Genomic DNA, 26550 nt, shown 5'->3' on the forward strand with positions numbered 1-26550 from the left:
TTGAGAATAATTTTAATACCTATTTTTTAAGATTATAAAAATAATGCATGGACAATTCAGAAAATTTGGAAAACTATAGAAAAGTATAAAGGAGAAAAATAATCCTTCATATTCCCACCAACTAGAGATGATCACATTTTGGTACATTTCCTATGTTTATGAGTGGAAATCAATTTATAAATATTTAAATGCAAACAAATATGTTGCTTACATATATAAAAGTTAGAGTCACGTTTGGGATTCTGATTTTGACTCAACATTGTATAGGAAACATTTCCCAATTGTCATAACATGGTCTTCAAAGACATTTTAGTCACTGCATTCTTGTCTATCACACTGATGCTCACACTCTACTTCTGTATAGTTATGTTTTTTAGGTATTGGATCTTATAAGTATAAGTGCACAGGATGCATGGTAGGGGATTTATAAAATTCCTTATTTATATAAGCTATTCTGATCACTTTGATGGGGCTTCCCTGATAGCTCAGCTGGTAAAGAATCCACCTGCAATGCAAGAGACCCTGGTTTGATTCCTGGGTCAGGGAGTTCCTCTAAAGAAGGGATAGGCTACCCTATCCAGTATTCTTGGGCTTCCCTTGTGGCCCAGCTGGTAAAGAATCTGCCCGCAACGTGGGAGACCTGGGTTCGATCCCTGGGTTGGGAAGATCCCCTGGAGAAGGGCAAGGCTACTCACTCCAAATATTCTAGCCTAGAGAATTCCATGGATTATACCAATGGAGTTATGGAATTCCTAGAATTAAAACACACACATACAAATAAAAACTTTTAAAAGCAATTTATCCTGATTCTGTTTTCTAAGGAAAGAGGACATGCCATATAATCCAGTGCTTCCACTTCTGGGTATACACCCCCAAGAACTGAAAGCAGCGACCTAACGAAATATTTGTACACCAGTGTTCACAGCAGCCAAAAGGTGGAAACAACCCAAATATCCATCAGTGGATGCATGGATAAATAAAACATGGTATATATATATAAAGGCATATTATTTCAACTTAAAAAGGAAGGAAATTCTGATGTGCCTCACACAATATAGATAACCCTTAAAAACATTGAATTAAGTGAAATAAGCCAATAAAAAAAAGAACAAGTACTGTATGATTCCATTTATAAAAGGTATCTAGAGGAATCAAATTCACAGAGGCAAAAAGTAGATGGTGATTGTCAGGGCCTGCAGGAAATGGGGAGTTAGGGTATAGAATTTCAGTTTGAAATGAAGAAAAAGTTCTCAAGATGGATCAAGGTGATGGTTATACAAAAATGTCAAAGTACTTAATGCCACTGAACCACAAGCTGAAGAATGGCTAAAATGGCAAATTTTATGTTATGTATGGTTTAACAAATACAAAAAAATCATGAAAAAACAGCCCTCTGTGGGCTTTGCATCTACTCTTTTATACGATGTCAAAACAATCCAGGTTACAATATAACCATTTGTCTTTTAAAAAGTTTTACTGACACACAGTTGATTGGTATGTGAATTTCTTCTGTACAGAAAGTGATTCAGTTATACAAACATACACTTTTATTAATATTCTTTTCCATTATGGTTAATCACAGGATACTGAACATACAATTTTGTGCTATACAGTAGACCCTTGTTGTTTATCCATTCCAAATGTAATAGCTTACATCTATTAACCCCAACCTCCCACTACATCCTTCCCTGAACTCTCTTTCCCATGGCAACCACAGCTCTTCTCTACGTCCAAGAGTCTGTTTTGTAGATAGGTTCATTTGTCATACTTTAGATTTCATATGTAAGTGATATCATATGCTATTTGTCTTTCTCTGACTTACTTCACCTATTATGATAATCCCTAATCCATGTTGCTGCAAATGGCATGATTTCATTCTGCTTTTCACGGCTAAGTAATATTCCACTGTATATAGGTACTACCACTTCTTTATCCCTTCTCTGTGGATGGACGTTTAGGTTGTTTCCATGTCTTGGCTGTTGTGAATGGCGCTGCTGTGAACAGAAGGGTGCGCGTTTAGATTACAGAGTGTGTCTGGATAGATGCACAGGAGTAGACTGCTGAATCAAACGGTATTTCTAGTTTTAGTTTTCTCAGGAACTTCCATTATTGTTTTCCATAGTGGCTGTACCTACTTACATTCCCACCAACAACAATGTAGGAGGGTCCCTTTTTCTCCATATCCTCTCTGGCATTTATTACTTGTAGAGTTTTTAATAATAGCTATTCTGACCGGTGTATGGTAGTATTTCACGGCAGCTTGATTTGCAATTCTCTAATTAGCTATGTTGAGTATCTTTTCATGTCCCTACTGTCCCTTTGTACTTCTTTGTAGAAATGTCAAATTAGGTCTTCTGCCCATTTTAAAGTGGTTTTTTTTTTTTTTTAGCTGTTGAGTTGTATGAGCTGTTTATATAGTTTGCAAACTAAGCCCTTGTCGGCTGCATCGTTTGTAAACATTTTCTCCCATTCTTTGAATCTTTTCATTTGCTTATGGTTTCCTTTGCTGTGCAGAAGCTTTCCTCTTTAAAGAACTAGCTCTTGGTTATATTGATATTTTCTATTGCTTTAAATCTCTATTTATTTCCTATTTGATCTTTAGTATTTCCTTCCTTCTGCTGACTTTAGGTTTTATTAGTTCTTCTTTTTCTAATTCTTTTAAGTGGCAAATTAGGTTGTTCAAGATTTTTCTTGTTACTGTGAGGAAGGCCTGCATTGCTATAAACTTCCCAGAGCTGAGCGCCAAAGAACTGATGCTTTTGAACTGTGGTGTTGGAGAAGACTCTTGAGAGTCCCTTGGACTACAAGGAGATCCAACCAGTCCATCCTAAAGGAGAGCAGTCCTTGGTGTTCATTGGAAGGACTGATGCTGAAGCTGAAACTCCAGTACTTTGGCCACCTCATGTGAAGAGCTGACTCATTGGAAAAGACCCTGATGCTGGGAGGGATTGGGGGCAGGAGGAGAAGGGGACGACAGAGGATGAGATGGCTGGATGGCATCACCGACTCGATGGATATGAGTTTGGGTAAACTCCAGGAGTTGGTGATGGACAGGGAAGCCTGGTGTGCTGTGATTCATGGGGTCGCAGAGAGTCGGACACGACTGAGTGAGTGAACTGAACTGATGTGGTCAATCCTAGAGAACGCTCCAGGTGCATGTAAAGAATGTGTACTCTGGTGTTTTTTTGGGGGGGATGGGGGATTTAATGACCTGAACATATCAATTAAGTCTTAACTGTACTATTGTATCACTTGGGATCTCTGTTGCCTTATTCATTTCCTGTCTAGAAGATCTGCCCATTGATTTAAGTGAGGTGTAAAAGTCTCCTGTTGTGTTCCTGTCGATCTCTCCCTTCATGTCTGTTAGTGTTGTCTTAGACATTCGGGTGCTCCTATATTAAGTGCACATATGTTGCTGCTGCTGCTGTTCAGTCACTAGGTTGTGTGTGACTCTCTGCTGCCCCATGGACTGCGGCATGCCAGGCTCTTCTGTCCTCCACGATCTCCCAGTTTGCTCAAACTCACGTCCATTGAGTCGGTGATGCTATTTAACCGTCTCATCCTCTGCCACCCCCTTCTCCTTTTGCCTTCAATCTTTCCCAGCATCAGGGTCTTTTCCAATGAGTGCGCTCTTCACATCAAGTGGCCAAAGGATTGGAGCTTCAGGATCTGTCCTTCCAATGAATATTCAGGGTCGACTTCCTTTTGGATTGACTGGTTTGATCTCCTTGCTCTCCAAGGGACTCTCAAGAGTCTCCTCCAGCACCACAGTTCAAAAGAATCAATTCTTTGGCGCTCAGCCTTCTTCATGGTCCACCCCTCACATTTGTACATGACTACTGGCAAAACAATAGCTTTGACTATACGGCCCTTTGTCAGCAAAGTGATGTCTTTTCCTTTTAATACACTGTCTGGGCTTGTCATGGCTTTTGTTCCAAGGAGGAAGTGTCTTTTAATTTCATGGCTGGAGTCCCTGTCTGCAGTGATTTTGGAGTCCAAGAAAAGAAAATCTGTCGCTGCTTCCACCTTTTCTGCTTCGATTTGTCATGAAGTGATGGGACTGGATGCCATGATCTTAGTGTTTTGAATGCTGAGTTTTAAGCCATGTTTTTTTTTTTTTTCCACTCTCCTCTTTCACCCTCAAGAAGCTCCTTAGTTCCGCCTCACTTTCTGCCATTAGGGTAGCACCATGTGCATATCTGAGGTTGTTGATATTCTCCCAGCATTCCTGACTCCAACTTGTGATTCATCTAGCCCACCATTTCACATATGTAGTGTGCACAGAAGTTAAATAAGCAGAATGACAATGTATAGCCTTGACATACTCCTTTCCACCAATTTTGAACCAGTTCACTGTTACATGTCCAGTTCTGTTGCTTCTTAACCCACATATAGGTTTTTCAGAAGGCAGGTAAGGTGATCAGGTATTCCCCTCTCTTTAAGAATTTTCCACAGTTTGTTGAGATTCACACAGTCAAAGGCTTTAGCATAGTCAATGAGTCAAATGTTTTTCTGGAAATCTTGCTTTCTCCATGATCCAGTGAATGTTGGCGCTCTCATCTCTGGTTCCTCTGCCTTTTCTAAATCCAACTTGTACATCTGGAAATTCTCAGTTCACATACTGCTAAAGCCTAGCTTGAAGGATTTTGAGCAAAATCTTGCTAGCATGTGAAATTAGTGCAATTGCACGGTAGTTTGAACATTCTTTGGCATTACCCTTCTTTGGGAGTGGAATGAAAACTGACATTTTCCAGTCCTGTGACCACTGCTGAATTTTTCAAATTTGCTGATCTATTGAGTGCAGCACTTTAACAGTATCATCTTTGGGGATTTGAAATAGCTTAGCTGGAATTCCATCAGCTCACTAGCTTTGGTCACAGTAATGCTTCCTAAGGCCCACTTGGCTTCACACGCTAGGCTGTCTGGCTCTAGGTGTGAGTGACCACACCATTATGGTTATGTGGTTCATTAAGACCTTCCTTGTATAGTTCTGTGCATTCTTGCCACCTCTTCTTAATCGCTTCTGTCAGGTCCTTACTGCTTCTGTCCTTTTTCATTCTCATCTTTGCATGAAATATTCCCTTGATATTTCCAATTTTCTTGAAGAGATCTCTAGTCTTTCCTGTTCTATTGTTTTCTACTATTTCTTTGCAATGTTTACTTAAGAAGGCCTTATCTCTCCCTGCTATTCTCCAGAACTCTGAATTCAGTTGGATATATCTTTTTCTTTCTTCCTTGCCTTTTGCTTCTCTTCTCTCCTCAGTGATTTGAAAAGCCTCCCTGGACAACCATTTTGCCCTGTTGCATTTCTTTTTCTTTGGGATGGTTTTGGTCACTGCCTCCTCCTCAGTGTTATGAACCTCTATCCATAGCTCTTCAGGTATTCTGTCTACCAGATCTACTCCCTTGAATCTATTTGTAACTTTCACTGTGTGATCATAAAGAATTTGATTTAGGTCATACCTGCATGGTCTAATGGTTTTCCCTACTGTCTTCAATTTGAACCTAAATTTCACAATGAGGAGCTGATGATCTGAGCCACAGTCAACTCCAGGTCTTATTTTTGCTGACTGTATGGAATTTCTCCATCTTTGGCTACAAAGAATATAATCAATCTGATTTCAGTACTGACCATGTGGTGATGTCCACGTGTAGAGGCATCTTTTGGTTTGTTGGAAAACAGCATTTGCTATGACCAGTGTGTTCTCTTGACAAAACTGTTAGCCTTTGTCCTGCTCCATTTCATACTCCAAGGCCAAACTTGCCAGCTGTCCAGTTCTCTCTTGATTTCTACGTTTGCATTCCAATCCCCTATGCATATATGTAGACAAGTGTAAAATCCTGTATTGATTCTTTTGTCATTATATAGTGTCCTCCTCTAACTTTCTTTAGGAACTCTGCTCAATATTCCCTAATAACCTAAATGGGAAAAGAATTTGAAAAAAGAGTAAACACATGTATAACTGAATCAGTGAATTTCTCCTTTTAAAGTCTATTTTGTCTGACATGAGCAATACTACCCCCAATTTCTTCTCATTTCCAGGAAATATGTTTTCCATCCCTTCACTTTCAATCTTTGTGTGTCCTTTGACCTAAAGTGGGTCTTCTTGTAGGCAGCATATTGTAGACTCTTGGGTTTTTCTTCTTCTTCCTTAACCCAATTTGCTACTCTCTCTCTCTTTTGATTGGAGCATTTAGTCCATTGACATTTAAGGCAATTATTGATGGATAACTAACTGCTGCCATTTTAACCTTACTTTCCCATTGATTTTATATTTCTGCTTTATCCCTTTTTCTGTTTGTTTTCTTTTGTGGTTTGATGATTTTCTCTTGTATTATACTTATATTCTCTTCTTCTTGGTTTCTGTGAATCTTCTGTTATGTTTTTGATTTGTGGTTATCCTGTTTTTCAAGTATGTTAATCACATCCTATACCTACTTGCCTTAGACTGGTAGTCATATAGGCTCAAACACATTTGAAGATATGAAAAAAAAGATCTACTTTTTCTTACTCTCCTCATACACATTTTATAATTTTGATGTCCTCTTTTACATTTTTTACTGTTCATTGTGGTTATCAATAGTTTCACTGAAATTTTAAAAAAAAATTTTTTAAGCCGTATCCTGGCTTATTAGAATGATTTGCTTTCTAATTGTGATTTTCTCTTTCCTATATATTCTTTCTTCTTTCCTATTCAGAGAAGAACTCTTGATATTTCCTCTAGGATTTAGTAATGCTGTTTTAGTTTCTGCTTGTCTAAGAAATTCTTTTTTGTAGATGAAAATAAAGCTATTCTTTTTTAAAAAATGTTTATTTTATACTGGAGTATAGTCAGGTATACAGTGAAGTGACTCAGTTATACATATGCATGTATTCATTCTTTTTCACATTCTTTTCCCGGTTACGCTATTAGAGAATATTGAGCAGAGCTCCCTGTACTACATTGTCAGTCCTTCTCAGTTATCTAGTTTAAGTATAGTGAAAGTGAAGTTGCTCAGTCGTGTCCAACTCTTTGCGACCCCATGGACACCAGGCTCCTCCATCCATGGGATTTTCTAGGCAAGAGTACTGGAGTGGGTTGCCGTTTCCTTCTATATTTTAAGTATAGTAGTGTGTATATATCAATCCTAAACTCCCAACTTATCCTTTCTCCTTGACCTTTCCTCTTTGGTAACCATAAGTTTGATTTCTGTGAGTCTGTTCCTGTTTCGTAAATAAGTTCATTTGTATATTTAGATTCAGCATGTGATATATGATATCTGTCTTTGTCTGACTTACTTCACTTAGTAGGATAGTCTCCAGGTCCATCCATGTTACTGCAAATGGCATCATTTCACTCTTTTTAATGGCTGAGTCATATTCCATTGTACATATGTACTACATCTTCTTTATCCATTCATCTGTCAGTGAAGATCTGGGTTGTTTCCATGTTTTCCCTATTGTAGACAGTGTTACAGTGTATCCTTTCAAGCCAGGACTTTGTCTGGATATATGCCCAGGAGTGGGATTACTGGCTCATATATATGGTAGCTCTACCTTTGGCTTTTAAGAACCCTCCATACTGTTCTCCATAGTGGCTGTACCAATGCACACTGCCCTCAGCAGGGTAGTAGGGTTTCCCTTCCCCCACATTCTCTCCAGTGTTTACTGTCTGTAGACTTTTTGATGATGGCCATTCTGAGCGGGGTCAGGTGATATCTTACTGTAATCTTGATTTGCATTTCTCTGATAATTAGCAGTATTGAGCATCTTTTCCTGTGTCTCTTGGTCATCTGTGTGTCGTCTTTGTAGAAATGTCAGTCTAGGTCTTCTGCCTATTTTTTGACTGGGTGGTTTATTTTTTTGATATTGCACTACATGAGGTCTTTATAGACTTTGGAGATTAATCTCGTCAATCTCATCATTTGCAAATATTTTCTCCCATTTTGTGGGTTATCTCTTTGTTATGGTTTCCTTTGCTGTGCAAAAAGCTTTAGAGTTTACGTAGAGTTTACCCATTTTTATTTGTTTTTATTTCCATGACTCTGGGAGATGGATCCAAAAGGATACTGTTGCAATTTATGTCAAAAATTTATGTTTTTCTCTAAGAGTGGTCTTACATTTAGGTCTTTAATACATTTTATTTTTCAGCCAGTCTATACATACTGGTTGGAGCATTTAATACATTCACGTTTAAGATAATTATCAATATGTATGTTCTTGGTGCCATTTTGTTAATTGCTTTGAATTTGTTTTTGTTGGTGTTTTTCCTTCCCTCCCCTTTTTTCTCTTGTGATCTGATGACTAACTTCAGTGTTTGGATTTCTTTTTCTGTGTCTATTAGAGATTTTCAATTTGCAGTTACCATGAGGCTCTGATATAGCAGTCTGTATATAAACAAGATTGCTTTTAAGTTGCTGATCTTTTAATTTCAAGTGCATTTTCAATATCCTGCATTTGTACTCTCCTCACAACTGCTGGTTTTGATATCATGTTAGTATGTGAATGATTACCTACCTCTGTGCTTCTTGTAGGACCTGGGTGTCTGTTTCTCTCTTTAGGTTTTGGGAAGTTTTTAGCCATAATTTCTTTATATGTGGTGGTGAGTTCTTTTTCTCTTTCTTCCCTTTCTGGAATCCCTATTATGCACAGATTGGCATGGTAAATTATCCAAAGGTCTCGTATATTGCTTTCGCTTTTTTTTTTCATTGACCTTCTGTCCTAATTGGGTGTTTTTCATTATTCTATCTTCCAGGTTCCTTATTCATTCTTCTGCATTATTTATTCCGTTATTCATTGTCTTTAGCTCAGTTTTTCTCTTGGTAAATGAGTTTTCTAATTTTCCTTGGTTCTTGTTCTTTTTTTTTTTACATTTTCTAGTTTCTTTCTAAGTCCTCTGCATTTCTGTTGACAGCCTTTCTTAACTCCTTCAGTATTTTCATTATCTTCTTTTTGAGACTGGTGTCTATTCACTGAAGAGGTCTGTTTCATTGCCTGTTCTTTCAGGGGAGTTCTTTTAGTTTTTTAACTGGTAGTGGTTCCTCTGCTTCATTTTATTTCCGTTTCTCTTACTCTGAGTTTAGGAGAAACAGTTACGTACTGTGGTCTTGGAGGCCTACTTATATGTGCGAGCATCCCTATGTAGCTCATGTGGGGTTAATATTTTTGGTGTGAGGGCTGTTTACTGTATGGATGCTTGCTGCCTCTTTCCTTAGTGTGGGCTAGTCATCATCCCCTTGAAGAGGGTATCCAGATGCAGCTGCTGGTGCCCAGTCATGGGGGTTCTCAGCAGTGGTGGCGGCTCATACACGCCCCTAGAACATGCAGTGGGAACAGAGGCAACTCGTGAATGCACAGGGAATTCAGAAGGATGAAGTCATTGGCTGGAGACCTGTCCTGAAGCACAGAGGAGGGCAGAGGTGGTAGCTCACAACCACCTCTGAAGCCCTAGGGCCAGTCTTGACATCTGAGAGCTCACAAAGGAGAAAAGGCTGTAATGGCGAGTTCCATCCCTCCCCTTGCACACTACCCACATAGTGATGCCCAGCCTCTAAAGCAGGCCAGGCTTCTTCTGCCTACATCCTCAGGTGCAGCTGCAGATCCCAGCATCTTGAGGTTTCTGCATAGCCCACCCCACTTTACTCCCTGGATCTGATCTCTGAAGCCTGAGCTTCTCTACCAAGCCCCCACCCACCCTGGCAGACATGTGTTTCAGGGTGGTGAGTGCAAAGTGGTGGCACTGACTGTGCAGGTCTCTCTCTGTTCTAGCTGGGGCAAAAACAGTTGCTGCATGCTCCAAGGCTCCAAAGCTCCCCCTCTGTTCCAGCTGGTCTCCCCGTGAGGGGACTTCCCAGGGTGCAAGACCCTTTCCTCTTTCACAGTTCCCTCCCAGGAGGACAGGTTCCGTCCCTAATTCCTTTCTCACTTTTTTGCTTTTTTTATTTTGTTCTACCAGGTTATGTGGAGATTTTCTTGTCCTTTCAGAGGTCTGAAGTCTTCTGCCAGCATTCAGTAGATATTCTATGACAGTCATTCCACATGTAGATATATTTTTGATGTATTTGTGGGAGGAGCTAAACTTCATGTCCTAATACTCTGCCATCTTGACCACACCCGCCCCCCCCACATTTGCCTTTCTTAAGCCATAATGTTTGGTTTCAAAATTTTATTGCCTCTGCCTTTGGCATCATTAAAAAGAGGATATAAGAATATGGTTTCAGAAAGAAGATTTGGATATTTGTAGTGTCCGTACACTATGAAACTCAGCTTCCCTGGTGGCTTAGATGGTAAAGCATCTGCCTACAATGCAGGAGACCCGGGTTTGATTGCTGGGTCAGGAAAATCCCCTGGAGAAGGAAATGATAACCCACTCCAGTACTCTTGCTTGGAAAATACTATGGATGGAGGAGCCTGGTAGGCTACAGTCCATGGGGTCACAAAGAGTTGGACACGACTGAGCCACTTCACTTTCTATCTTTCTTTGACTATGCAAATTCAAGCAAAGTACTCAAATTCTCTGAGTCTGGGATCACTCACTTTCTTAAAATAAGATTATAATATTGACCTTGAGAGTGCCATGGAAATCAAGTAAAATAAAAGCATTAAAGAGCTTAAAACTACAAACATCAACAGTAATATATAAAATGCCAAATATTGTAATAAAAACTAGGACTACCCTATAAAAAAGCCATAGAATCTAAGAGCTATATTGGATTAGATAAGAAGTAAATTTAGGTTGAAATTTTTGGCCCCCAGTTTTTTGTATGACTTGGCTAATGTGTGTGATGTATGATATTGCTGATATAATCTAAAGTCAACCTTAGGCCAGTTTCTTGAATAATTATCACCTTAAAATATTACTGAAATGCATTTATTATTAGTTGAAGTTATAATTACCACTGATAGGTTAGATTGCATTAACTTGTCTTTTGGTTAACCATGAAATTTGACAGAGGACAAATCTGTACACTTAAGAAATCTGTCAAAAGATGAAATGTATTATATTCTGAAAAGTTAGTTCATGATTATTTATGACTAGTGAGGACTTACTGAAAAAAAACAAAAACACAGTCTGATGTAATGAGGAATGAAGTGCTATGGAATTTCAGTGCATTTCTTAACATTGCCTGGGGGAGGAAGAAAAGGTTTCACATTGGACAGACCTTCCAGCAGCCTAAAGGACATGAGGGAGATCTTCTTGTTCAAAGGGCAGACAGCATGTGCAAAGACATGACTGATAATAGAATGGAGAGTGCTGTATATGGAATTAGAGGAAGTGGGATACAAAATACAGATGGAAGGGTAACCCTGGCATATATCATTATCAAAATAATGCTCTATTTTAGACTTTTTTAAAGCAGAGGAATAGTTTTAGAATGAATATGATAGTCCTGTCATAGCCTGGAAGAGAAGGAGCCTAGAGACTGAAGATTAGCTGGGAAACTGCATCAGCCCATGTGAGAGGTAGGTGCGAAGTCGCTCAGTTGTGTCCAGCTCTTTGAGACCCCATGGACTGTAGCCTGCCAGGTGCCTCTGTCCATGGGATTTCTCAGGCAAGAATACTGGAGTGGGTTGCCATTTCCCACTCCAAGGATCTTCCCAATCCAGGGATTGAACTTGTCTCCTGCTTGGCAAGTGGATTCTTTACCACTAGCACCAAGTTAATAAAGTCCTTAATTAGAGCAGGGGGCTAGGAGAAGATAGGAGGTGATAGTTCACTGTTAAACAGAGAGAGCTAATGGGACTTGCTAACCGATTAATGTGAGAGAGGGGGAAAACTCAGGATAATCTGGAGATTTTGAGAGAGAAAAGATTTGTAATCTGTTAAGAGTGCAATAATTAGATCTCTAAGGAGAATTTTCTACTAGCTAGGTTAAGTCAAATTAGTACATTTCTGAAGTAAGCTCAAACACAACGTTAAAGTATAAGATGTTCTACTCAGAATAATCTATAACACACATGAAGTACTGTGCAGGTTTTAGAATAATTCTGAAGAAACTGACTAGTATATAAGTTTATAAAGTCCTATTAGGAATAAAGCGTAGAATGAAAAGACTAAAAGCATAAAATATCACATAGACAATAAAAGGTCACTTAAAATTTTGTATTTGTAAACAACTTGGTATTTCGCAGTCATTCATTGACCCATTTAACCAGTAAACATTTACTTTGCAGCATCTATGTACCTGGAAATATATCCGATGCTGGTGGCTGTATACTGTTTAGTATTTCTGGAGTAACAGGTCCTTCGACTGAATTTATAATAATCCGCTTTTTGTTTGTTTTTAAGTAGACAGTCCAGAGCACCACTATTATCTATTTGAAAAAAGTGCTGGTGCCAAGTAACCTGGGTGATACGAAATTCCTGTGACAGATGAGGGCTTCTTCAGATCTTACATAGTGGCGATGTTGCCACCAAAGACTTACAAAAATGTTCGCAAGGCAAGAGATCTGTTTTTTTTTTTTTTTTTAAATCAGGTTGGATAACTGGCTCAGAGGGAAATGTTGTAATATGGGAAAAGTCTGGGACAGAATGAAAGCATTATGCGTATTACCTTAAACAGTAGTTCAGAGAAGGAAAAACAAAAGAGAGTCTAGAATCCAAGACAAAAGCCATGGCAGAAAAAAAAAGAAAACAACTTAGGCCTGAAGAGAGTAAGGTTTGGGCAAATGAGGTGAAAGGGTGGCCCATATGGAGGACTTAAGAGTGGGCAGAAGAGGTACGAAGTTCGAGTGATTAAGAACACTCTTTGAAATACCATCTGAATAGAAGCTGGAGCAGACAGTGGGAGAAACGACACGGCCTGAGGAAGTCCAAAGGTGGGAGAAAACTTTCAAAGATGATAAAAATAAAAAGAAATTAAAATGCTGACATCACGATAAAAACAAGATTTTTCCCTTTCAATCTTGGCCCTAACAAGGAATGTTTTATTTGTAAGCAGAAAGTATTGTTCTATAAATCCAAACTTTTAGTAACTAAAAGCATTAGTAAGTACAACATGCAGAGTTTATCTGGTCCTCTGGGTTGCCCTGCCTGAGGCACAGCCACTTCTATAGTCATGAGCTCTAACCCTCCATGGCATCATCCATCCTGAGACAAGGGCTTGGAAGAACTGAACGACAGCTCAAGGATTTCTCTGAGTTCATGCATTCTTTTACACACAAGGAACGTACATTCCCTGATCCCACCTTCCTTTTCCTTCTCCCTTTCCCCATCTCCCTCCCCCTCTTCTTTCATTTATTCATTCATTTCATTTCATTCAAAGTTTATACTCAGCCAGATACTGTTCATAGCAATGAAGGCACAGTTCCTGGCCACTTGATGCTTGTAAATAACAGGTCACAGTTTTGGTTTTGTTCTACAAATGTAACAAAAAACAAAAAACCAAGAATAGGGTAAGAGGATGGAGAATGATGTGGTGTCAGTGGTGTAGGATGGCTGGGGAACGGTATGCTCAGGAGGAGGCAGCAACGGGAGCAAAGTCCTGAGTGGGAGGAGGCAGAACAACTCTTCTTCACTATCAGAGTTCTGATTTTATTCTATGTGACACTGTGTTCAGCTACAAGATGACATTTCCCACTCTTTTGCAGTCACGGAGGTGCTTCTAGAAAATGTTTTTCTTTTTTTTTAAAGATGATTCACTGGGGAGGTAAGCCCTTTGGCTCATCTCCACATTCCCCATCCAGAAACATCAATGCCCGGAGGTGTGGTGGTCATCTTGGATGAAAAAGTTAGAATGAGAGTTTGGGGAATGATAGAAGCCTGGTGGGCTGCAGTCCATGGGATCGCAGAGTCGGACACGACTGAGCAACTTCACTTTCACTTTCATGCATTGGAGAAGGAAATGGCAACCCACTCTAGTGTTCTTCCCTGGAGAATCCCAGGGATGGGGGAGCCTGGTGGGCTGCCGTCTATGGGGTCGCACAGAGTCGGACACGACTGAAGCGACTTAGCAGCAGCAGAAGAAAAAGGACTCAGACTTCCTGATGATACTAGGGAATGTCTGAATCATTGCTGGAACATCTACTTTTCTTTTATTGATACATAAGAGTAAAATAAAAGCCATAATTATTTAGGTCACTAGGAGTCTAGTGGGGGGATGGGGGTACCTCTGTTACTTTGAGCTGAAAGCATTTCTAAACTATTTGGAGCCAAGGAGTAGAAAGAGAAATGAATTACAAGAATGCTGCAGTAAACTATCTGAGAGATGCTGAGCCAGGGTGGCAGCAGCAGAGGTAGTAACGTGATGGGATTCTAGATTATTCTGAAAGTAGAGCCAACAGGGACTCCCTCACACACTGGATGTGGAAAAGATGAGACAAAGGTAACTAGAAGGCTGGGGACCAGAGCAAATGCATAATGGATAATGCCCTTTACTGAAAGAGAAAGAGAAGGAGCAGCTCTGGAGGGAAGGAAAAGACCCGGTGTTCTACTTTGGACAGGTTAAGCTGAAGAGCCTCCCAGGCACCTGAGTGGGAGTGCAAACAGGCAGTGGTGTAGATGAGTCAAGACTGCACACCGGACATGAAGGACACCGGGTCCGGATGAAGTCATAGGAGTGTGGCAAAGGTATTAAAGATGAGGGAAAAGTTTGAGATTAGATGTCAAAAACATTCTGAAAATTAAAAGTCATAAACAGAAGATAGATCTAACAAAGGAGAGTGAAATAGAATGATCAACTGGGAGAAGAAAAACCAGGTAAGCCCAGCATCCCAGAAGTGAAGAAAGTCTTTGATGAAGGAGCAGGGATAAACTGTGCTAAATACACTGTCAGACCTGGGGAAGCAAAGAACGAGAACTTGACCTGGATCTGGAAACATGGAGGTCACTGGCCGCCTGGCTGACACAGCCTCCCTGGAGTGCAGGAGACACTGAAGACAGCACAGACATAAATGCCTGAGAGGAAAACGGAAAAATGGAGCAGGAAGAGACGGGGAGAGTAAATGGAGAGGTGGGAGCTGGTATTTATGTGTTTACTGATGCCTTCAAGGTGGGGAGATGTCACAGCCTATTTACATGCCAACTGCAAAGAAAATGGTGCGGGAGACACAGACGACAGAAGGCAAGCCCTTCAGGGAGCAAGGGCAGCGCCCAGTGCCCACAGGGAGCCATGCTGCGGTGGGGGTGGGGGGGGTGGTGGCAGGCCTAAAGGGGGAAAGGGCTGGGGCAGGCTGCCTTGGGGACAGGGAGAGGGAGTCTTTCTCTTGCAGGTATTCATGTCCTCTCAGTGAGCCAGGAGGGAAGGCTCCTAGCTGAGGATGAGGAAAGGGGAAAGGTTATCGGAGGTTTGAAGCGAGAGGAAGAAGTGTAAAACGGAGATGGAGTGAGTGAATTCATCAGAGAGATACAGTAGGATTGCCTGGTAGCATCTGAGGGCACATTTGCGGTTGATGGTCTTAAAATGAGATCAGTGACTTTAATGACCAGTCGTTTTCCTTATAATCATCTGAGCTGCTCAAGGGCAGGTGTGGAATAAGCAGTGTTGGATTTGACCACAGTTGTGGTTTTTCCAAGAAGTGTAACAGCCAAAAAGAGAAAAGGCGTTAACTGCATTTGAAGATAAAATCAGCAGACATTTACCTGGTTTTCGTTCTAAAAGCTGTTGTAAATGAAACACGGCTTGTTCATAGTCCTGTTTTCTGAACATGAGATCTGCCATCATCTATAAAGGTAAAAGTTGGTTCTAAAAATACAGCCATGCGATTTTATGAAGCATATTATTCCTATCAAGGTTGACTGCTATGAAAACACATAGGAGAAACATGAGGGCAAAGTTTTATAAAATGGAGCCATTTAAAAGTCAAGTACACCTTAAGCAGATTAGCACTGAGATCTGTCAAGGATGTGAAACAGATCTCTGTGTTCACAAAAACTATTTTTAGCAGAAAATATGTTTTAAGCAGTTATTTTTAAAACAGAAATTTGAAGGAAACTGCACTCTTATGTGTTATCATAGAGAAGACACCTCACTATACTTCGTAAAAATAACAAGAAAATCTTTTAAAAACCCCGAATAATATCTCAAAGGAATTTAAAATTAGCAAGACTTACTGAGATTTTCTTATTATGTGTTTTAAAGGGAGAGTTCTTGTATTTTTCAGTTATTGTGACTCATTTGTCAAATTATTAAATGAACCTCACAAACTGTCATCTATGAAGTTGTTTGAAAAGCTAACAAAAACCTCAACCCTCATAAAATTGAGAAAGACAAGCAAAATTATTTAAAGCACAGTGTCTTAAAATGTTATATGAAGAATTTTCTCTGTAATTCAGAAAGTCTGATGGAAACTGTTAAAAACTCCAGCATGTTTAAGTAAATAGTCTCTAGAAAATTATAACTTGACCACATGAACCATTCCTGACCAGGCATCCTTTTAGCCATATAGAAAAACTAAAAATGTACTGATAATCTTAAAAGTATTATTTTTCCCAAAAGCCAGCAAGAGCCAGGCCTCACATCTACTGTTAGCTTTATCAGGTAAAATTTGAAACTGCCACATGGAATAAAGACAAGACACGACCGCCCTGCTGGCACTGCAGTGTCCTGGACTAACCATGGTGGCGGCCTCATTGTCCTGGTCGTTCTGGAGAAGCAGAGCACAGTGCCGCAGGCAGGCGTCAGGGTCATCTTGTAGCAGGTATAATCGGGCCAGCTCCAGCATTATCTACAGAGAAGGGCAAGGTTAATCAGAAACAGTCTAGAGCAGAAAGTTAGGAAAGTATCTAGGGTGCAGATGTCACTTGACCAAAGTTAGTACAATAAAAATGTCAACCATGACAGGCAGGTAAAGCTATAGGTTTGCTCATCTCTAGTTTCTCTTATACTGGAAAAATTATGGAAAAACAGGCTGTAACTCACTTGAAAAGTAGAGAGAGAGAAAGCATTGTGAAAAGAACAGGTCCAAAATTAGCAGCTAAGATTCTAGTCCAAGCATCTCCATGATGGGGCCACGGCCCTTTACCTCTCTAAACCTGTTTCCTCATTTGTAAAATATCAATAAAAGGCTTAAAGCAGATATGCTCCAGATTTACAACTATGATTTCAGTCACTTTAGTCATCACTGAACAAGGCACCTGTTTGGTTGTGACTTAACAAACACTTATTTTTGCCTTATGTCTGAAAGAGCTATATTAATTCAAAATGTTCAATCTCAAACTTCAAATTCTAGAACATGGTTGTCTTATGTTTTACATCACTTAAATATTGAGCCATTTACTAGACTGTTTTTTTAAAAATATTAATCATCTACCAAGATCTGAGAGTAGAAAATCCTAGAGATGCTGCCTGCAAACTATCAGCACTAGCAGACGGCTCCTGCGAGGAACTGACGGCCGCCATTCCCCGCTGCCTTCTGGCGGGCAAGTCAAGAGAGAGGTGTGAAGGAAGACACATGCATGTGAGACTACATGAAACATGTTAAAGAATGAAATTAGAACATTCTTTAACACCACACACACAAATAAACTCAGGATCAAAGACCTGAATGCACGGCTGGACACTATACAAAGCTCTGAGGAAAACACAGAACACTCTTTGATATAAACTGCAGGAGTATCTTTTTGGATCCACCTCCTAGAGTCATGAAAAAAAAAATTAACAAATGGGACTTAATTAAACTGAAAAGTTCTGCACAGCAAAGGAAACCATAATAACCCATAGAATGAGAGAAAATATTTGCAAGCAAGGTGGCAACAAGGAATTAATCTCCAAAATTAACGGCTCATGCAACCAAAAGATGGGGAGAAAATCTAAATAGACATTTCTCCAAAGAAGACATACAGATGGCCAAAAAGCAGGTGAAAAGATGCTTAATGTCACTTCTTATCAGAGAAATGCAAATCAAAATTACAGTGAGGTGTTACCTCACACTGGGTCAAGAATGACCATCATCAAAGTCTACATCAGGTCTCCTGCATTGCAAGCAGATTCTTTACCAGCTGAGCCACACATTGAGGTTTGACAGAAAACAACAAAATTCTGTGAAAAAAATCATCCTGCCCCCCTAAAAAAAGTCTACATCAAATGTGGTAGAGGGTGTAGAGAAAAGGAACCCTCCTACACTCTTGGTGGGAATGTAAATTGGTACCGCCGCTATGGAGAACAGTATGGAGGTTTTTTTAAAAAAAACAACTAAAAATAGAATTATCATATGATCCAGCAATCCCATTCCTGGGCATATATCTGGAGAACACATAACTGGAAGAGATACATTCATCCGTACATTCATAGCAGCACTATTCACCACAGCCAAGACAGGGAAGCAACCTAAATGTCCATCAACAGAGGAATACAGAAGATGTGGTACTTATTAAAATGGAATATTACTCACAAAAAAGCTGAAATAATGTCACTTGCAGCAACATGGATGGACCTAGAGATTATCATACTAAGTGAACTCAGAATAACTCAAATCATGGTATCATTCATATGTGGAATCTAATTTTTAAAAAATGATACTAATGAACTTATTTACAAAATAGGAACAGATTTATAGATATCAAAAACAAACTTATGGTTACCAAAGGGGAAATGTAGTGGGGGGGATAAATCAGGAGTGTGGGATTAACATATGAGCACTACTGTATACAAGATAGGGTTTCTCTGGTAGCTCAGCTGATAAAGTATCCACCTGCAATGTGGGAGACCTGGGTTTGATCCCTGGGTTGGGAAGATCCCCCAGAGAAGGGAAAGGCTACCCTCTCCAGTATTCTGGCCTGGAGAATTCCATGGACTGTATCATCCATGGGGTTGCAAAGAGTCGGACATGACTGAGCGACTTTCACGAACGAGCACTGTATAGCACAGGAACTCTACCCAACATTCTGTGATAACCTATGTGAGAAAAGAATCTGAAAAAGAATGAATATATGTATAACTGAATCACTTCACTGTATACTTGAAACTAACATTATAAATCAAGGATACAGGCCAATAAAATTCAAATAAAATTTTCAAAAAATACTGGCCATGTATATGTTTTCTACACGAATATTATCTTTACATTTACTCTAACATTGTGCCAATTGAGTTTGAGATTCAATCTAGCCTTTTGTATATCCAGCACTAAACAGCGACCGATACACAATAGGTATTCAGTTAACTGAACTGAATCCTCTAGATTCAGGTATTTGAGATTGAGAAATCATTTTACAGTAATTATTAAAACATAGATGAACATAAAAAAAAGCTTACAGATTTACTTTTTATCACTTGTTCCATAATAATTTTTAGACTCATTATTAATTCAAGCCATCATGTATTTTACAATATTTATAAAACCAATATTATTATTTTAACTTGCATTTTTGGTACTTTTCAAATCTTTGTAAATAAGCTGTTAAGAAGTTTACATTTGGGGAAATGAGATGACATGTGGATTACAAGGTGCTGAAAATTTTATAAAGGTACTGACCTTATTATCTGTCTCACAATGAACAAGAGCTTCTCTATAAAACTTAATTGCTTTTTCATAGTTTCGCTGAGCAACAGAATGTTTTGCAATCTCTGCACAAATTTCAGCTGCTAAATGTTTCTGTGCAGGAACTGCATCTGGCTGTTCCATCTGAACACGTTTTAGCACCCGAGCTTGTAATTCTCGAGCCTAGTAAAATGTAAGGATAAAAAGCAATTAAAAAAAGAAGTAGAAAAGAAATGAAACAATTCTCAATAATTCACATGTAGCATAATTTTACAGATTTATTTAAGCATTATTGGTCTTCAATCTAACAAAGCCTGATCCAAAGATACTGTCTTGAGGTCTTCAAAAGGTACTTGTTTGCAAATGAGCCATGCAATTATCTTTGAAACTATAAAAGCACAGAGTCTTTTATATGCACTCTCTAAGGAGGAAACGCAACCATGGAACAAACATTTAGAAAAGATACCTAGATACTATCATTAAAAATTGTAAATGTTTATTACATTAATAAAATAGTACCTAAAAGTTATTGAATCAAATATTGGCACTTCCCTGGTGGCTCAGAGGTTAAAGCGTCTGCCTGTAATGTGGGAGACCTGGGTTTGATCCCTGGGTCGGGAAGATCCCCTGGAGAAGGAAATGGCAACCCACTCCAGTATTCTTGCCTGGAGAATCCCATGGACGGAGGAGCCTGGTGGGCTACAGTCCTCGGGGTCACAAAGAGTCAGACACGACTGAGTGACTTTCACTTTCACTTTGAGGGAGTAAGTACATCCACATACTGTCAATGGCATATAGATCAGTCTAGTCTTTCTGAGGGGAGCACCCCTGTAAAACATGCTCTCTCTCTAAGATCACTGAGGCTATTGAACTTAGCTGTTCCATTCTTGGGAAGGTATTAAGGACATCACTTAGAAGGAAAACAATTTCAAAATGATGAATCTGAAATCTAGAGATTTTAAATCCATTAATAAAAATCTACCATCAAAGAAGCCTGAAGGTCTCAAAGATGCTAATACTGAATTGTTCCAAACATTAAGAAATAGCATGTCTTAGAGAACAGTCTTTCTCTTGAATGTATGTGCACAAATATTGAACAAAATATTAGCAAATATCTTTAAATTCCAGCAATATCTTTAAAAAAAATCACAAAGTATCATTTATTTCAGGAATATAAGGATGGTTTAACATCTGAAAATCAATCAATTTAATATACCACAGAAAATAAAAATTGGAAAATAGTCACATGACCATCTTGACAGATGCAGAGAGTACATTAGATAAAATTTAAGTCATGGTACTAAAAATACTGTTAACAAACTAGAAATTAAGAAATCATCAAAACACATCAGCCACTTATATTTAGGAAAACATCTAAGGAAACATGTACAAAACCTCTACATTGAAAAACCACAAAATATTAAGGGAAATTAAAGAAGATATAAATAAATGGAAGAAATAAACAGAAGAAGAAAAGTGAGTTTAACTCCTGTCTATGATATTAGTTGAGTGAGTTCTTGCAAGTTATTAAACCAAGCTTCTTCAGTTGTAAAACAGGATTAAAAAGATCAACCTTCCCTAATTGTTATATAATAATTAGCAATGATATTTTTAAACAGTACAATCCAGTGGCATTCAAATGTTATTTCTATTTGACTTATCTTCCAGAACAGCTGGGCCAAAAGTCTTTTTTTTTTTTTTTTGTATGTGGTATATTTCCTCTGAGACCACCACCCACCCACACTCCTTCACAAACGAAGGTGTTCTCCTTACCTGTTGCAACGAAGCGACTGCATCATCAGCTCTGTCCACCTTACTGTAAACTTTTGCTAGAAGAACTTGAAAACGTCCATCCTCCATGAGGGCCGACAGTTCATTTACTATGAAAGAAAATATACTGGGGAAAATTATGATTCATTTAAAATGTTTACATTTTCCTACAAGTTCTTAAACTTGATTCTGAAAAATAGTGAATTAAGTTTAATAATGTTCAGTAAGTTAAATGAAGAAAGACTAAAGAACTGTAGAATAACTGGATACTCTTCTTAGACATATAAGAGAACAATACAACAAAACAGTAAGAATTTCAATTTTCATTGTGTGTAAGCATTTCCATTTATCGAAGTTACTCAGAGGCAAGATAGGGTATTTGGTACATGCAATTAAGCTAACTGCTATTTTTTAATAGTAGAACTTAATAAACAAAGTGTGTATATATATATGTAGATACATACACACACACAAGCACACACATATACATAATAAACGCTGACTTTGATGTCAACCTGTCTGGTTTCAAATCGAGGCTTTACCACTTGCTAGTTAACAAGATACAAATTGAACAGGGTATCTATCTTTTCTGTCCCTCCCTTTCATCTGTAAAGTATGGGAAATAACAGTGCCTATCTCACAGAATTATCTGTAAAATTTCAGGTTCATAAACTATTAAAATAATAGATGCAAGGCAATTAAAACAAAGCCTTGTGCATGGCAAGCGCTCAAGAGTATGAAAGGAGCTCTAGATAACTAACACAAAGCTGCTTCTCCCACCGCTTATCAAGCGTGTCACACTATGTTTGAAGTGGTTTATGTACCTTGTTTCTTTAAATTTTCAACCCGAGAGGCATGTTTTGTTACTGCTATTTTACAGGTAAGAAAAGGTGGTACAAGGAACCACAAGGAGGCCGTGACGATGGTGAGAGCAGGTTGGAAGGAGAGGTCAGAGGGGTGGCAGTGTGCTCCTGGGGAGGCCACGTAAGCCCCTCTAAGACTCCAGTTAACTGAGAGAAATGGGAGACAAGGGGGACTCGAGCAGGCGGGACCGGGCTCCCACTGTTTGAAAGGTCCAATACTGCTGCTGGGTTAGGAGCGACTGTGTCCCGGTGTGGGGTTGAGGGTGGAAACAGGGAGACCAGGTGGAGGCTACTGCTGTGCTCTACATAGGCAAGGACAGGCTGACAGTGGTAGAAATAAGGAGATGCGAGAGAATTCTGAATACATCTGGAAGAACCAAGAGCGTTTCCAATGGACAAGGAGAAGGGTGAAGGCAAGGATTTTGGCTCTCTGAGACTGTAAAGAAAAGAGGAAGTTACTGAGATGAAGGCCGCACACGAACAGATGTGGGGAGGCAGATAAGGAATTCAGTTTCAGACATGTTAAATTTAAGATGTTTATCAGAACCCTGGTGCTACTCTTTATCAGCTAGGTGAACCTATAAACATCAAGAAAACTGAGTATCAGATTGTTAATTTACAAATGGAGATAATTTTATCTGCCTCAAAAACTAATGTAAGCACTAGGGCATCTAAGTACACCACTGGATGTGCCAAGCAAATAATTATTAAATGAAAGTATTTATGCTGAATAAATGTAATATGCTTATGCCCATGGAAGTAAAACATACTCCTTTAATCTCTAAAACCTTTTTAAAAATGCACATCCACATTTAAGGCCATTTGTAGTGTTTCAAGCAAGGTCTGACAAGACTCATGCAAGTATTTCTATGGAATTAAAAAATGCATTCAACTTAGTAGGCTTTAAGTATCAGCTTTAAATATACAATGGACTATTACTTAGCCATTACAGATAATGAAATAGTGTTATTTGCAGCAACATGGATGGACCTGGAGATTCACATTAAATGAAGTAAGTCAGAAAAAGACAAATATCATATGATCATAAATATCCACTTATATGTGGAAACTAAAAAAAGATACAAATGAATTTATTTATAAAACATTTATAGACTTCAAAAACAAACTTACGGTTACCAAAGGGGAAAGTTGGAGGGAGGGATAAATTAAGAGTTTAGGATTAACAAATACACATCACCATAATCAACAAGGACCTACTATATAGCACAGGGAACTCTACTCAGTAATCTGTAATAGTCTATATAGGAAAAGAATCTGAAAAAGAATGGCTACATTGTATGTGTATATATATTATATGTATATGTATAACTGAATCACTTTGCTGTACACCTAAAATTAATACAACATTTTAAATCAACTGTACTCTAATAGAAATAAAGGAAGTTTTTTTAACTTAATTTTTATGTTACTTTGGAAAGTAAAGTGTTTCTCTATAACACAATTAACTTTCATAAATCTGTTTATATTTTTAAATATCTTATTTTAGTAGGTTGACATTCTGACAAATTAAATCAACCTCACATATACTAAGGAGGTAATACATACTAATATAATATCAAAATAAAAAGGATCAGATATATCAGGTATACTTTTTAAAATTAGATTTTCATACCAGGTTCATGAGCTAGAGCATGCTGAAGAACTTTTTCTGCTTTATCATACCACTTCAATTTTAATAAGAGCTCAGCCAGGTCATAGCAGAGATAATTTTGTTGTCCACTTTTCAGAGCAGCCTCATAATAAGTGATTGCCTAAACAGAATCCATTTCAGTTAGGAAAAGAAAAGGCAGTGAGAGTGGCATTCAAGCATAGGTCCTACACACATTATGACTTAAAGCAATTGGAAGTAACTTAAAAGCAGCTTATACACAAACTTGCACTATTGGTTAAGTATGCTATTTTTCTTACAGAATCAAAAATCACAGAGGGCAACTAGAATTTCTTCTAACAAATAACAAAAGTACTCAAAAATTTTATTCCAAACGTTAGTGAAATTTACTGACTGAAAATTCTTTGCTGGGTGTTACATATACGTTCAACAGTTACAAGGAGTAGGGCAAGAGAATACCAACTAGAGGAAAATCCATTATCTTGACTAGAAAACAAAAAAACAGAAAAAATCCTCAAAGCACATGGCTCAAAACTGGTTCAACAGAAAGGATATCTATTATGCTTTGTCATATAATGAAAGAGATGTTAACAGTAAACATCTTAATTTACTTGATGGCAAAATTTGGGTGTAAAATGAAGCCCGATGTAAAGTTTAGGGTCCCAACGTCCTTTGCAAAATGAAGCAGAGAAGAATCTGAGACACTGAGAAAGTCCTTAACACAAATTCCAGTTTGTAAAAACAAATTTGGGGTTTCCAACCATTAAGATACAAATAGTGCTTGCTGAAGATCTCTCATCAAGCAGGGTTCGCAACAGATACATCTAAAAATGTGAAGCATCTACCTTTGAGTAGTTGTGAGTTTTCACAAGAGCTTTCCCAATTTTGCTTGCCAATGTTCCATCCTTTGGGTTGTGATTCAGTGCCTGCTCATACGCTACTATGGCTTCCTCAGGCTGATGTTGGCAGATACAAAAAATAAGCAATAAAATAACAGTTGGCTCCCATTAAATGACAACACTTCTATAACTAAGCTCTACATCTGGAAAACTTAACAAGACTAACAAAGCACATATTAATTCCAGAAACATTAACAATTTCAGGGAAATGACAGTCACTAGTGCAGGTATAATTTAGTAGGACAACCCCAACCATATTAAGTAGGCCCAGGTCCTCGTAAGTAGTCATATGAGAACTGAGAGAGAGCTGCTTGACTTTCATCTGGCGATCATTAGAAAAGACAGAATCAGAGGGTCAGAGGATTGCTTCCCTTTGAAGAAAACTTCATCTCAGCCAGTAGCTCTTTTCACCCTTTTAAAGGTGACTCTCACTTTACTTCTGGCATCTCTAATTCAAATGACAGTGCTGAATAACTGGATCTTCATTTGAAAAAGATAACTACACCTTTTTAACTGTCATGGTTCTCTCCTTTTTATCGTGATGACACGATCTTCAACTATTAAGTAAACATTAGTAAAATGAGAAGTGGGGAGACAAAGGTGGTTAAAAGGTACAAGCTTCCAGTTAAAAGTATTACAGATGTAATGTACAACATAATAATTAACAGTGACGTACATTATATGTGAGAACCGTTGAAAGAGTAGATTCTGACAGGTCTCATCACAGAACAAACATTTTTTTCTAGTTTTAAAATTTTGTACCTATATAAGATGATGGATAGTCACTGAACTTACTGTGATAATCACTGCATGATGTATGTAAGTTAAATCATTACGTTGTATCTTAAACTCACAGTGCTGCATGTCGATTATATCTCATTAAAAATGGAGGGAAAAAAACCCAAATTCCTTTCTGAATGTTATGCTAATCACAAAGAAGAATTTTTGGTTTTTTGTTTTGTTTTTAAATCTACGTACAGTAGTATCAAAAACTTTACCTCCTGAATATTCATGTATGCATCACCAAGGAGAAGAAAAGACCGAGGACTGGGCATCCTTTCAGCCATTTCTCTGGAAATCAGATGAAGTCTACTTAACATACTAAATACAAATTTCTTCTTCTAAGCCAATAAAAGAAAAGCTCACTTATTTCAATAAACTAATAGCCTTTGAGTACTCTTTACATCCCACAGTGTAATACATACTATGAAAACCCTACCAATATTCACAACCAGATTGTTTACTCTAGGTCAACAATTTTTTTCATTAAATTTTCCATTTCTTGAAAAGCAGGTAGAAGTATACTGACAAGATAGTAAATATGTAAGCTCTCATTATCCAGAAATATGTTTTGCTCTCCTTAATTCTAAAATGATGTGGGAGTGAAGTTCCAAAATATGACAAATACTTATTGTCATCCTATGCATTTTGAGCTCTGATATTCGTGGTGTAAGTCATATACAGCAATAAAAATACAAAATCTTCTACTTCAATATTTGCTGCTGCTTTTTATCTACAAAATGTGAACTGCTAAAGGTGAAAATACCAAAGTTGCTCAAATAATATGGTGCTAAGTCTTTAGTGTACATCTCATTTAATTGGTCCAAAAAATAATGAGAAAAGAGAATTAAGACTTTACAGATAATGCTAAGAGTTTACTATATAGTTAATGTGTCAGGTCTGCTTAAAAAAATAAAAAGCTATGCTTTTAACTACTATACTATAGTGCATCCAAATACATGTACTCAATTTTAAAATGCTGTCATATCATTAGAGGTGATAGTGCTGATCTTTTAGAAACATCATGGAAAACATAATTTAGGAAACTCCAGCCCATTCAACTATACAGGGGGTGCTTCTCAGTTGCTTGGCATCACTCAGTAACTACAAAGAATCTGAACAGATTTCTGGGCTTTGATATTTGCAAAATATAGATGAATCAACATGACTTAATTCATCAACATTCTTAAGGACAAAAACATTACTTTT

General features: G+C 38.2%; 1 protein-coding gene across 2 annotated transcripts in view; it reads right to left on the bottom strand.

Moving 5' to 3' along the window:
• Positions 1-26550, bottom strand: part of TTC21B (tetratricopeptide repeat domain 21B) — a 96773-nt gene that overhangs the window by 28490 nt on the left and 41733 nt on the right. For both annotated transcript variants that reach the window (XR_005719091.1, XM_040229258.1), the window contains exons 16-22: positions 25560-25632; positions 24508-24618; positions 23666-23804; positions 21173-21279; positions 19394-19582; positions 16535-16645; positions 15561-15642 (exon numbers count right to left, since the gene is read on the bottom strand). Coding sequence is in view for 1 of the 2 variants with exons in the window: in XM_040229258.1 (XP_040085192.1) it covers positions 15561-15642; positions 16535-16645; positions 19394-19582; positions 21173-21279; positions 23666-23804; positions 24508-24618; positions 25560-25632 (812 nt within the window). In the remaining variant the exon portion in view is untranslated. The remainder of the gene's footprint in view (positions 1-15560; positions 15643-16534; positions 16646-19393; positions 19583-21172; positions 21280-23665; positions 23805-24507; positions 24619-25559; positions 25633-26550) is intronic.

Source organism: Oryx dammah, unplaced genomic scaffold, assembly GCF_014754425.2.
Source record: "Oryx dammah isolate SB20612 unplaced genomic scaffold, SCBI_Odam_1.1 HiC_scaffold_27, whole genome shotgun sequence".
Taxonomy (NCBI): Eukaryota; Metazoa; Chordata; class Mammalia; order Artiodactyla; family Bovidae; genus Oryx; species Oryx dammah.